This window comes from Dendrobates tinctorius, unplaced genomic scaffold, assembly GCF_039654945.1.
Source record: "Dendrobates tinctorius isolate UK_male_01 unplaced genomic scaffold, ASM3965494v1 ptg000177l, whole genome shotgun sequence".
In the NCBI taxonomy this organism is placed as follows: Eukaryota; Metazoa; Chordata; class Amphibia; order Anura; family Dendrobatidae; genus Dendrobates; species Dendrobates tinctorius.
Window position 1 is genome coordinate 2,783,726 of NW_027361844.1, and position 13,896 is coordinate 2,797,621.

At 41.4% G+C, this 13,896-nt stretch overlaps 1 protein-coding gene across 2 annotated transcripts in view; it reads left to right on the forward strand.

The window, feature by feature from the left end:
• LOC141054221 (aldehyde oxidase 1-like) overlaps positions 1-13,896 on the forward strand; it is a 295,390-nt gene that overhangs the window by 202,213 nt on the left and 79,281 nt on the right. For both annotated transcript variants that reach the window (XM_073551452.1, XM_073551453.1), the window contains exons 24-25: positions 3,581-3,667; positions 8,697-8,888. In XM_073551452.1, the coding sequence (XP_073407553.1) occupies positions 3,581-3,667; positions 8,697-8,888 (279 nt within the window). The remainder of the gene's footprint in view (positions 1-3,580; positions 3,668-8,696; positions 8,889-13,896) is intronic.

A 13,896-nucleotide genomic window follows, 5' to 3' on the forward strand; every position in this document is an offset into this window, starting at 1 on the left:
CTAGCCCTAACCCTAGCCCTAACCCTAGCCCTAACCCTAATGGGAAAATGGAAATAAATAAATTTTCTTTTAATTTTATTATTTTTCCCTAACTAAGGGGGTGATAACGGGGAGTTAGATTTACTATTTATAGTGGGTTTTTATCTTTGGCAGCTGTCGCACGCTAAAAGACGCTTTTTATTGTAAAAATAGTTTTTGCATCAACACATATTGAGAGCTATAATTTTTCCATATTTTGACCCATTGAGTCATGTAAGGTCTTATTTTTTGCGGGACGAGTTGGCGTTTTAATTAGTATAATTTTCGGGCACGTGACATCTTTTGATCGCTTTTTATTCCGATTTTTGGGACGCAGAATGAACAAAAACCAGCGTTTCATGAATTTCTTTTGGGGGTGCGTTTACACCGCTCCGTGTGCGGTGAAATTGATAAGACAGTTTTATTCTTCGGGTCAGTATGGTTACAGCGATACCTCATTTATGTCTTTTTTTATGTTTTGGCGCTTTTATGCAATGAAAACAATTTTATATAAAAAATAATTATTTTTGCATCGCTTTATTCTGCGAGCTATAACTTTTTTATTTTTTTGCTTATGATGCTGTATGATGGCTCGTTTTTTGTGGGACAAGATGACGATTTCAGTGGTACCATGGATATTTATATGCGTCTTTTTGATCGTGCGTTATTGCACTTTTTGTTCGGCAGTATGATAATAAATCAATATTTTTTGCTTCGTTTTTTATTTTTATTTTTTAAGGGGTTCGCTAAAGGGGTTAACTAATGGGACAATTTTATAGGGCGGGTCGTTACGGATGCGTCGATACCAAATATGTGTACTTTTATTTATTTTTATTTCCAAAAAATGAATTTATTAGGGAATTTTTTTTTTTTTTTAATTTATTTAGCGATTTTTTTAAAACTATTTTTACACCTTTTTTTTAACTTTATTACATTGTCCCGGGGGGGCATCACTGTCCTGTGACAGATCGCTGATCTGTCACATCACAGATCACTGTGACAGATCAGTGATCTGTCACAGGCACTGCACAAGGCTTCCTCCTTGCCTGCGCTTTGCAGGCATGAGGAAGCCAGCTCCCTGCAGGCCCCCGAAGGTCCCCGTCGCCATCTTGGATTCGGGGACCTGCAGGGATGGAGCCCCCCGCAGCAGCGCTGCACATTGCGCTGCTGTGGGGGGCTCAGGGAAGCACAGCGGGAGCCCCCTCCCTGCCGATGCTTCCCTTTAACCCCCGGTACACCGCGATCGTGTTTGATCACGGTGTGCAAGGGGTTAAGGTGTTGGGGCGGTCCGTGACCACCCCTGACACATTGTGCCAGCTGTCAGCTGTGATAATCAGCTGACACCCGGCCGCGATCAGCGGCACTCACCACGTAGGCGCCGCTGATCGCTATGACGTACAATCCCGTCCCTGGGAATTAAGTCCAAAGGCACATGGACGGGATAGTACCTCACATGACAGAAAGGGGTTAAAAGAGGTTTCCAGTATTACAACACTCAAGACCTATCCATTGGATTTTTTTGTATTATCCATTGGATATGTCATCAATATTAGATTGTGGGATCTAATGTTGGATAATGTTGATTTCTTATATACATTTTTCAATATTAAAAGGAATCTGTCACAAGGTATTTTCCACCTCATCTGAGTGCAGCCTAATGTAGGAGCAGTGACCCTGATTCCAACGATGTGTCCCTTACTAGGCCCCTTGCAGTAGTTTTGATAAAATCACTGTTTTATCAGCAGGAGATTATCACTAGAGGACTAGTAATTCTGATTATGAGTAGACTTTCATAATCATGAGCTCTGTATAACCCCACCCCCACCACTGATTGGCAACTTTCTGCCTATGCACAGTGTGTGGGCGGGGTTATACAGAACTCAGTCTTTAGATCAGGGGTGGGGAATCTTTTTTTCTGCCAAGGGCCATTTGGATATTTATACCATCCTTCGGGGGCCATACAAACTCCACCCACAAAGTACATCCGGACTCTGGCACTGTTTTTCATGACTTAATCTTTCATTGCACGCCCTTCAATTTTCAGTAGCGAACACTGTGTGTGTGTGCTAATAGAGCAAGAAGAAATTAATGAGCTTGTGGCAATCAAAATACAGCTCCCTGCCAAAGAATGCGGTCCCTGAGAATCTGCTCGGGGGCGTGATAAAAGGTCATCGAGGGCCGTAAATGGCCCTGGGGCCTGAGGTTCCCCACCCCTGCTTTAGATAAAACAGTATTTTTTATCAAAAATACAACTTGCAATCCTGTAAGTGACACATCGATAGGATCAGGGTCTCCGCCCCTACATTATGCTGCTCTCAAATGTGATGGCAAAAACAGTGTGTATGAAGAGGTACATATTACATTAGTATTCCTTTTGTTATTTACATGTAAATGTGTCGATAAATGCTTCAGGGGTGGATTTTCTACAGATTTTATAACAGATATTCCACAGCATGAAATAGTAGAAACAAGTAAATTATATTTTACCAAATCTCCCCCCATACGCAAATATTTTCCAGGCGAAAACTGATGTGTGTTTTCCAACAGAAATTTGACAGGTGTGAGTGTAGTGCATGTATACTGTCCATAAGAAAAAGAAATCTCTGCGCTCAAAATCAGCTCATGTATCGCTATAAAAAAAGTCCTCGGCAATTTTCAGAATTTCAATAGACGTGCAAGATATCCTGTGGATATGCCATGAATGTCTCCAAAGGGAATACCTCTTTAATACCAATGCCATAGTTGACAATTCAATCTTTTTTTCCTTGTTACGGAGGGGTTGCCTCACACTTTTCTGGCTTCTTACTTGATCTTTCTTTCTATTTTGCTCAGCATATATTAATCTGGAAGCTGGAACAAGAAAACTCTTAAAACAATTATACTCAAACACAAAAAATCTTCTAAAAAGTCTCAGTGTTGCCCAAAGCAACCGATCAGATAGCAGATTTCATTACCCCAGGCGACTGACAGGGATTGTGAGAACAGATTTTATGCATGTGGCGAATGGCTATTGAAATACCCGTATAATTGGTCCTTCCTGACATCAGCCTGATGCATTTATAAAAGTCACACCTTTAAAAGATTTATTGTTAAAGGGGCTGTCCTCTGGTGATAACTTGCTGATTAGTGGGAGTCCTAATGCTGGCGGAAAAGGGAACGTTTATCCCTGTTGAGCTCAACTGCTACTTCATTCAGTCCCTATTGGGCTTCTGAACGCTGCGCTTTGCTTTCTCTGGCAGCCTCATAGAGAAACATTGGAGAGGCAGCAGGCCATCCGACCCCCACGCCATTTTGTAACAGTGATAAAGATTTTCCCGCCTAAGATTAAAAATTCCGCAGTCTGCCCATTTGTGTAGGTCCAACTAGTCGGACACCCACCAATCAGCAATCCGTTTAATATCTAGAGTTTATGTAAGCCTTTTTTCCCCCGATTTGAAAAAGAAAATTGTGGCAGTAACTTTCAACTATGTGCAATGAATATTGTTGATTAATACTTATTTATTTCTGGCAATGGAAAAGGGAATATATAAATAACTGAAATTTATGCTTTGTGTATTTTTAGATCGGCTATATGAAAGATGGCAGAATCGTAGCAGCGGATATCAATATGTACAGCAATGGCGGATATTCTGGGACAGAATCTGTGTTTGTATGTCATTCACAATGTAGAATTTTGCCCACTTCACTCATCAGGGACATCCAGACCACCAGGTCATCAGGCCCACAGATAGATGCACATGCAAAGATTCAGGGAGCTTAATTGGAAACATCAACCAAAAAAAAGAGTCAAAAGGACAGTATCTTCTTTTATTCTGCACAAAGAGATATAATCTGGCGCTACCAGTAAGAAGTGCGGGCAGCTGGTGCCTAGACAGAGACTGTGCTTGCACTTCCAAATAGACTAAAAATTGCATAGAAAGAAGGTACCGTGCTCCAAATTAAATGCAGAATAAAAAGCCAAATGGTAGTAACCGTCACGCTGGCACCTTGGCAGGTTGGCGCGAGCAAGGGGGTTGTGGCCCCACTGTGCCACAAACCAAACAACCCTGGAAGGAGCGTGACTAGGACAGCTGCCTTGGTTTTCACTGGAGCCTCTGATGGTGAGGTCAGGCTTGTGCAGCAGGCAGCTGCCAGGTGCCACTCCAGGGTGGTGTCTGGCTGTGGCTGCTGATCCCACTTGGGGAGACGAAACACTAAGACAGGTACGGGCGACAGGCACAACTAGCAGACAGGCAGGTGAGCACAGCGGGTATGGCTGAGACACAGATAGGCGGGCACAGCTGAGACACTGGCAGGCGGGCACAGCTGAGACACTGGCAGGTGGGCACAGCTGAGACACAGGGCAGGCAGGAGTGGTGTATGGAATAGGTAGAGTCCTGTTCACACAGCAGGTGCAGGTACTGGCAGGAAGGAATGGTGTATAAAGGAACAGGTAGAGGCCTGTTCACACAGCAGATACAGGTACTGGTACTGGCAAGAAGGAATGGTGTATGAAGTAACAGGTAGAGACCTGTTCACACAGGAGATAAACCACAATACTGCGGAGAAGTGCAGCAGTTTGCATCAAGAGGTGCTGCAGCAGTGGAAATGGGGCACAAGCAGAGCTGCAGGAGTACGGAGCACAGGTAGAGTCACAAGAGTACGGAGCACAGGTAGAGTCACAAGAGTACGGAGCACAGGTAGAGTCACAAGAGTACGGAGCACAGGCAGAGTCACAAGAGTACAGAGCACAGGCAGAGTCACAAGAGTACGGAGCACAGGCAGAGTCACAAGAGTACGGAGCACAGGCAGAGTCATAAGAGTATTGAGCAGGCAGAGCCGCACGAGTGCAGAGCAAAAGCAGAGCCACATGAATACGGAGCACAGGCAGAGTCACAAGACAATGGAGCAGGCAGAGCTACAAGATTGCGGAGCATAAGCAGAGGTGCAAGAGGGCGGGGCACAGGCAGAGTCACAAGAGTACGGAGAACAGGCAGACAGAGAGGACACAAGGATAGACACAGTAGGGAAAGTAGCCACAGACAAGGAGACAAAGAGACAGAGGTAGGACTGAGTTCAAACAAGGTAATGGTATGAGACAAGGTACAGGAACAAGGACACAGGGACCAGGATATTCTGCCTCCTGGAGAACGGACGGAGAGGTACAAGGCAAGGTGGAAACAAAGACACAGAGACTTGGATATTCTGCCTCCTAGAGGGCAGACAGACAGGTACAAGGCAAAGCTAGGAATCAAGCCTTCAGAGAAGGCAAAACACAGGACAGTTCCTGACGACTCAGTAGCAAGACACTAACTGAGTTAACACACTGCACAGGCAGGTTCCACTGGGAGGAGCTGCCCTAAATACTCTTGATAATTGGCCAGGGACGACACATTAGACAGGTACACCCTGATTCCATAAGAACCAGAGAGTTCTGGCACCGCCCCCCTATGCACACAGCCAGGAAGCATGCAGAGAGCAGGCAGGAAACAAGAGGCACAGAGCATGGAGCTGGCACCAGACAGAAGTCACAGCATGGCCTGGAGCAGTGAGTAAGTTGGTGTGTGGGGGATGGGGGGCCATGCAGTGATGCCAGCAGGGTTGTTATAGTAACAATGGTGATGGGCCTTAATTGAGCTATGGTTGTACACGTGTCAATATATAAAAAGCTGGAACTTATCCCAAAATAGTGAAAGTAGTTGTAGTGAAAATTACCTGCAGTACAAAAAAATCACTGGTGCATAGTGACAGACTGGCAGTGCAGTGCGTGGAAGCTTACCCTGACTCTGGCTGGATAGCAGGCTCCTGTCCTGAAAGTGGTGAATGTTCCACAAAGGAGATTGGTGAGTGCAGGGCAGGCTTAAGTGGTGATACAGGCGCACTCCGGTGTCTGGGGTGAAGATGGTATAGCTTGCCTGGCAGAGCCAGAACTCCCACCGGTAGTATCCTGGATACTCAGCAGAGAGATAGCCCACATTGTTTTAACAGTGTGTGACGTCACTGAGCTGGGCTACGGAGCCTTGCTAGGGACAAAAAAACAACGCGTTTCGAAGGAAAATTGACCTTCCTCGTCAGGGTTACCGCCCACCTATTCTGGCTGTCATATATAGTGCATGCGGTTATGCACCTTGTTTACCCCTGATTAGTCACCCCCCCCGTAGACATAATAAGCAGATGAGAAGTCTCAGTGCTAAATAGGGCTGAGACACACACTCAGGTGACAAGCGACAGACAGCATGCATGTGTCAACTGATAAGGAGTGATATATATGTACATATATATGATGTATAATAGTAAAAAGAAGTGAGAAAATGCTAAAACATGTAAATCTTTATTTAGTGAACATTAAAAATAAATAAATATATATGAAGTGGATAGAAACCGGATATTAAAATAAAATAAAAAACACCCCCCTGACGAAGGAGCACTTCCGAAACGCCCGTCGGGGCGTGTGCCGCACTATTGCTCTCTGGCCCTGATAACAAGGTAATACTCGGTGCTTTTCCATTATGGAGTCCTTATTCTAACTTGGACAATGCAAGTATATATGGCACCTTAATTCATATGAGAGCCTTTGATATTTTCTTCTCACAACAAATATATTGAATATTTTAAGCTTTGTTTGATATTTTAGGGAGCCCTAATATAAATATATATAGCAGTTTACTCTGCACATATTATATTTAGCACTTTATTTTGCACTTTCTTGCACTGAGTGCACTTTGTATGGCTATGTACTGTATATATACAGAGTGTTTTGCTACTTTATATAAACATCAATTAGGTGCTCCTTGCACATAGCACATTTTGCACTGATTACTATTGAGCAGTTGATATATTTTTTCTTGATCAATCTATTTACCTATATATATAAGAATGTGGCATCTTGTATAACATCAACTGGGAGTTCCTTTGCATATTGCACCTTTTGCACTAATTTTATAGAGTATTTTTTCTTGTTTTTATTCACTTTTTTATATACATATGAATGTGGTTTTTTGTGAGTTTTGCACTTTACATTCTGTGTTTTATTTATATTACCCTTTAGCAAATTTTTCTCTCTCTCTCTGTGATTTACCACCTAGATATATTAGGAATATATTTTTAATTTGGAGCGCGGTACCTTGTTTCTATGCTTCTTTTATTCTGCTAAATACATGCAACATTTCAACACTATAAGTCTTTGTCAAGCATCATTTGACGGAATAAAAGATTTATTTCCTTACTCAAGTTTGGATGCTGTCCTTTGACTCTTTTTGTCATGTACAGTCTTCCCGCTCTTCTCACATGATTGGAAAGTCTGGGAGTGGAAGCATTCAAGCTGATTCCAAATATGATGACAGTAGGGGCAAGGCATTATCCTTTATATATAGTTACATAGGTGGAAAACAGACCTGGGTCCATCAAGTTCAACCTTTCTCCATTAATTCATTATAGTATTTTCAAACAGTTCATCGTCACAAGTTACCGAAACAGCATGATCCGGCACCAAAACTTTTTAATTAAATACCAATATTAAAAGTTTTAGGCAGCGAGTGCTACATCCATAATGTGGATACACGTAACAGAGGTATAGGAGGTATGTAGGCTCCTACGTGGCACCTTTTTAGATCCCAATGATCTTTAATCATAGCTTCAGGTTACAATTAAAGATTGCTGTGATTTGAAACTTCTCTACTGAGTCTATAACAATTGTGTCACCAAAGCCATTAAAGGTGAAATAATATATTCATCATCTGACTACACTACAATGTAAACTTTACTTTCTGATAAGAATTCTGACATATTCATGTCAGTGGGACGTAGAAGCCTAATTTTTCACACGTTCTGGTAACGAGAAGGCTTGTTGATTGCCTGGCCATGACTGACAATGAACATTTCCATCTAACCTTGCAGAAGGAAGCACAATGCTCCCGTCACACTAAAGGAAAATGACCCAGCAATTATGATACTTTTTATATCGGAACCTTTATACGGAGTTCTCAGTTCTAAATCTTATTATGAAAGTGTCTATGTAATAATCTGATCCAAGAATAGGTTCACACTTGGGTCGGAGACCCGGCCATGAGGCTCTGTTGCAAGTTTCTTCCATCCTGCTGTATTCTGCATTTTTTTCCATGTTGAAATGACAAGGGAAACCAAGCAAACCTTGTTAGGCCTCATTCAGATGTTTATTTCTTATGTACAAGGTTCTATCCGTGTTTTTCAAGGACAGAGCTCATACCTGTGTTAGCCAAAGGGGCAGTTGACATATCTGATTTTTTTTTTTTGCTGGACTGAGTGATTCATGCAAAATTGAGGTGACATGTTTGACATTGATCTGAGTGTCAGATCAAAATCAGTAATGGAAGTCTATGGGTCCGTGAAGAAACCAGAAAGCACTCAGATGCCATCCAAATGCTGTCTGTTTTTCATGGACTGTTTTATACACAAATCTAGAGAAGCATTTTATTTTCTCATCCAAGAAAAACATTGATGCAATTCAGCTGAAACTTCGATCAAAAACACTAATGGGAGTTGGTCAGTTTTTCTTGTACGTGAAAACAACAGACGTTTGAATGAGGCTTTAGAGTCAATGGGGTCCGTCTATAGGACAGAGCCATTTCTTCCAGGAATTTCATTTTTCGATTCCTATAATGGAAGAGTAAGTCAGGGCACCGGTGTGAATACAGCCTTAGATATTCTGTTATTTGTCATAGATAATGGAGGCTTCTGTGCTGCAAATGGATGCTTCTTACCACATTCCTGCTCTGAGATGTCATGGACGAGTTTGCAAAACCAATCTTCCATCAAACATATCATTTCGAGGCTTTGGCTTTCCTCAATGTGCATTGATTACAGAAGTGTGGATAGATGAAGTAGCAGCTAAGTGCAACTTACCTCCTCATCAGGTAAGTGGTGTTTTTACATATCTTCATATCATTCAATGCTGTTTCCCTATTTTTTGCAGTGAATCAACAAAACCATAGTAAAAAAAGCAAATAGCTGTGTAATTTGTGTGTCCCTAGCTGTTTTACATAAATGTACACCCACTACACAATGTACATTGGTTATGTATATAGCTGTGTGCATTATATATGTGGTAATATAATGTATTAACAATACATTTTATATGTATAATTTATGACCCCGATTCATCAAGACTCACAATTTTCTTGCCGATCTTGATGACGTAGTGTGTTGCTGTTGGATGATCCTGAATCATTAAGAGGTGAACGCCTGTTAAAGGGAATCTGTCACCAAGTTTTTGCTATGTATTCTGAGAGCAGTATAGTGTAGAGAAAGAGACCCTGATTCCAACAATGTATCACTTAGATTACTGGGTACAGCAGTTGTGACACAATCAGGTGTTTTAGATGTAGCTCAGAGAGCTAACCCCACCCACACCGCAGCTTTCTGTGTACATTGTATATTGACACTGAGCTGCTGATCAGAGTAGGGGGTGAGGGTGATCTAGTTGGCACATGGGAGCTAGTCCTGCAATGATAATCTCTTAGTGATAAAACATTCATTGTATGGAAACAGCAAACAGCCTAATAAGTGCCACATCACTGAAATCAATATCTCATCCCCTACATCATGCTGTTCTCAGATCACATAGCAAAACCTGCTGACAAATTCCCCTTAATGTATCAGGAGTATCCAACAAGTGGAGTGCTCCTCCTTGCACCATGCCAGAAATCTTACTCCAGTCCCTGATGTGACAAGCTGTTACCTTCCCTAAGATTTCTGGCCTAGGGAACTCACAGCTCATCATGAATTAGAGGAGCGGTGACATTACACCCCTGCCATGCCCTCATCCCACCCTAGCTCTACCGATTTTGGTGAAGCTTGAATAAACGCCAAAAGTTGCAACATTTTTGCACATGTAACACCCCTTTAAGCTGTCTCCATGGGCAGGGTGTCTGACAGTTCTCACCACAATATGGAGCAGTGCCTCCTCCCAAATCTTGCTGAGCTCACATGAGGCCCCACGATCGTAAAGGAATAAATATAACACAAGAAATCTCCACAAGTACCTATGGAACTCGGTTCCTATGGAGCATGCCTGATGTCAAAGTTAAACAAAAATGGGCGCCAAAATATGCCAATGAAGCGTACAAGTATTAAACCACAATATTGGATAAAGATGGCACGCTAGGGAATCTAAAAAAAAATGCTAATAGGGAACTCCCAGCAACATGGTTATCTGGGTTAAATGGCACTTAATACAAATATGTATACACCCGTGCGGATCTAAATTCATACATAAGGGTGAACAACTATGATGTAATAGATCCTGATATATATGGTGTTTTATGGTATAGAGGTATATGCAAATATCAGAGTTCATATGCACGCCTGCAGATCTCAAGTCATACACACGCATACGGCAGGGGATATACACTGCTCAAAAAAATAAAGGGACCACTGAAATACCACATCCTAGATATCACTGAATGAAATATTCCAGTTGCAAATTTTTATTCATTGCATAGTGGAATGTGTTCAGAACAGTAAAACAACAATTATCAATGTAAATCAAAATGAATATCCCATGGAGGTCTGGATTTGGAATGATACTCAAAATCAAAGTGGTAAATCAAATTACAGGCTGATCCAACTTCAGTGGAAATGCCTCATGACAAGGAAAAGATGATCCGTAGTGTGTGTGGTCTCCACGTGCCTGTATGACCTTCCTACTGTACAATGCCTGGGCATGCACCTGATGAGGCGACAGATGGTTTCCTGAGGGATCTCCTCCCAGACCTGGACTAAAGCATCCACCAACTCCTGCGATGTTGGTGGATGGAGCAAGACATAGTAACATAGTAACATAGTTTTGAAGGCTGAAGGAAGACCTTATGTCCATCTAGTTCAGCCTATGTTTAGTGCAGCTGTTCTGCATTGATCCTGGGGAAGGCAAAAAACCCACAGAGTAGAAGCCAATTTTCTCCATAGGGAAAAAAATTCCTTCCCCTAAGCTGGGTCAACCATCTACCTATAATAGTATGTTATTCGTAACCTTCTATACTGTTACTCACAAGAAAAGCATCCATTCCTTTCTTAAATTCATTCAGTGAGTTGGCCATCACCACTTCCTCTGGAAGAGAATTCCAGAGCCTCACTGCTCTTACCGTGAAGAACCCTCTTCTATGCTGGTGTAGAAATTGTCTTTCCTCCAAACGAAGAGAATGCCCCCTTGTTCTTGTCACAGTCCTTGGTACAAACAGTTCATTGGAGAGATCTCTGTATTGTCCTCTGACATACTTGTACATATATATTAGGTCTCCCCTAAGTCTTCTCTTTTCTAGAGTAAATAGACCTAATTTTGATAACCTTTCTGGGTATTGTAGTGAACCAACTCCATTTATCATTTTAGTAGCCCGCCTTTGAACCCTTTCAAGTTCAGTAATGTCTTTCTTGAGCACCGGCGTCCAAAATTGCACACAATACTCCAAGTGTGATCTGACGAGTGATTTGTACAGAGGGAGAATTATGTTTTCATCTCGTGTCCCCAGACCTCTTCTAATGCATCCCATGACCCTATTTGCTTTGGTGGCAGCTGCCTGACACTGGGCACTCCAATTTAGCTTCTTATTGACTAAGATGCCTAAGTCTTTTTCCATGTCTGATTTCCCCAGCAGTTTCCCGTTTAGTAAGTAATTATAGCATCTGTTTCTCCTTCCCATGTGCATAACCTTACACTTATCTGTGTTAAACCTCATTTGCCATTTTTCGGCCCAATTCTCCAATTTACTCAAATCTGTCTGTAGTTGCAAACTGTCCTCCTTTGTGTTAACTACCTTACATAGTTTTGTATCATCTGCAAATACTGATATTTTACTGTATAAGCCATCCACTAGATCATTAATAAATATATTAAATAGTAGGGGGCCCAATACAGGACCCTGTGGTACCCCACTAGTAACCCTGGCCCAGTCTGCGTATGCACCATTAATAACCACTCTTTGTTTTCTATCACTAAGCCAGCTACCTACCCATCTACACACATTTTCCCCTAGCCCAAGCTTTCTCATCTTACTTACCAATCTTTTATGTGGGACAGTGTCAAATGCTTTAGAGAAGTCGAGATAAATGAGATCCAATGATTCTCCTTGGTCCATTTGAGAGCTTACATCCTCATAGAAGCTGATCAGGTTAGTTTGACAGGAGCGATCCTTCATAAATCCATGTTGATATGGAGTTAAACATTTATTAACATTGATATATTCCATAATGGTATCCCTTAGAAACCCTTCAAAAATTTTACCCACAACAGATGTTAAGCTTACCGGTCTATAGTTTCCAGGTTCCCTTTTACACCCCTTTTTGAATATTGGTACCACATTTGCTTGCCGCTAATCAAAAGGAACAGACCCTGTTTCTATAGAGTCTTTAAATATAAGGAATAGAGGCCTGTCTATCACATTACTTAACTCCCTTAATACCTGAGGGTGAATGCCATCAGGGCCTGGTGATTTGTCAATTTTAATCTTACTAAGGCGGTTCTGCACTTCTTCCTGGGTTAGGCAGGTAATACTAAATGGGGAGTTTACATTATCACTCTGCATTTCCCCTGGCAAATCCTTTTCCTGTGTGAACACTGTTGAGAAAAAAGTATTTAAAACATTTGCTTTTCCCACATTGCTCTCTATGATTTCACCTCCATTGTTCTGTAAAGGGCCGACACCATCAATTTTAATCATTTTACTGTTTATATAATTAAATAATTTGGGGTTTGTTTTACTTTCCTTAGCAATGAGTCTCTCAGTTTCCACTTTTGCTAAATGTATTTGTTTTTTTACACATTTTATTTTTTTTCTCTATAACTTTTTAATGCTTCTTCATTGCCTTCTTGTTTTAGCTTCTTAAATGCCTTGTTCTTGTTATTTATTGCCCTTTTTACATCCTTATTTAACCACATTGGTGTTCTCATGTTCCTAGCCCTTTTATTTCTGTACGGTATGGCTAGCTCGCAGTGGGTGTGTAAAACTGATTTAAATATTTCCCATTTATTTTCTGTGCTCCTATTTTTGAGCACATTGTCCCAATCAATTCGGCGAAGGTCCTCTCTAAGCTGATCAAACTTTGCTTTCCTGAAATTCAGTGTTTTTGTAACCCCCTTCCAGGGCACCTTACTGAAGGACAAGTGAAATTGTATTATATTGTGGTCACTAGGGTGACCGCAAAAAATCGATGTCGGAATTTTGTCCGTCTGGACCCCACAAAACGATTCCCCTTTCCAGATATTGAGATAGCCAAAATTTGAGCTCGATCAAACGACGTTAACCCGTGCCGCTCGTCGCTCAAAGTTTGAAAAAATCCAAATTGAGTTATTTTAAGATTTAGGTATTTTGCATAGTCTGTTAGACTATAAAGAATGTGACAACAACATTGCAGAAATAGCCCTGACCAAATTTTCGAACCATTTGTGGTATTTGAAAGCAGAGTTGGTGGGATTATCGTTTTTTGATCCCACCATTACAGACAATGAAAAGTTGTTAATGGCTAATAAATTGCTTAGTAGCACAGATGAACCATCAGAGCACGCTAGGGTTGTAAATCCAAAAGTTAGGAAAGAAAAATTAAAACAGGTAGGAAGTAACCGACTTTAACGACCTTCTGACAAAAGATGAAGAACAAAAGCAATATGTCCTGCAAGTTGTAAGCAAATGCCGAGCATTATATTCTGACGTTTCAAAAACTACTTTAACAAAAGCTCTAGAATAGATTAGATAACTATGTAAAATTATCAACTCATGTAGGTTAGCGTGCTCTGATGGTTCATCTGTGCTACTGAGCAATTTATTAGCCATTAACAACTTTTCATTGTCTGTAATGGTGGGATCAAAAAACGATAATCCCACCAACTCTGCATTCAAATACCACAAATGGTTCGAAAATTTGGTCAGGGCT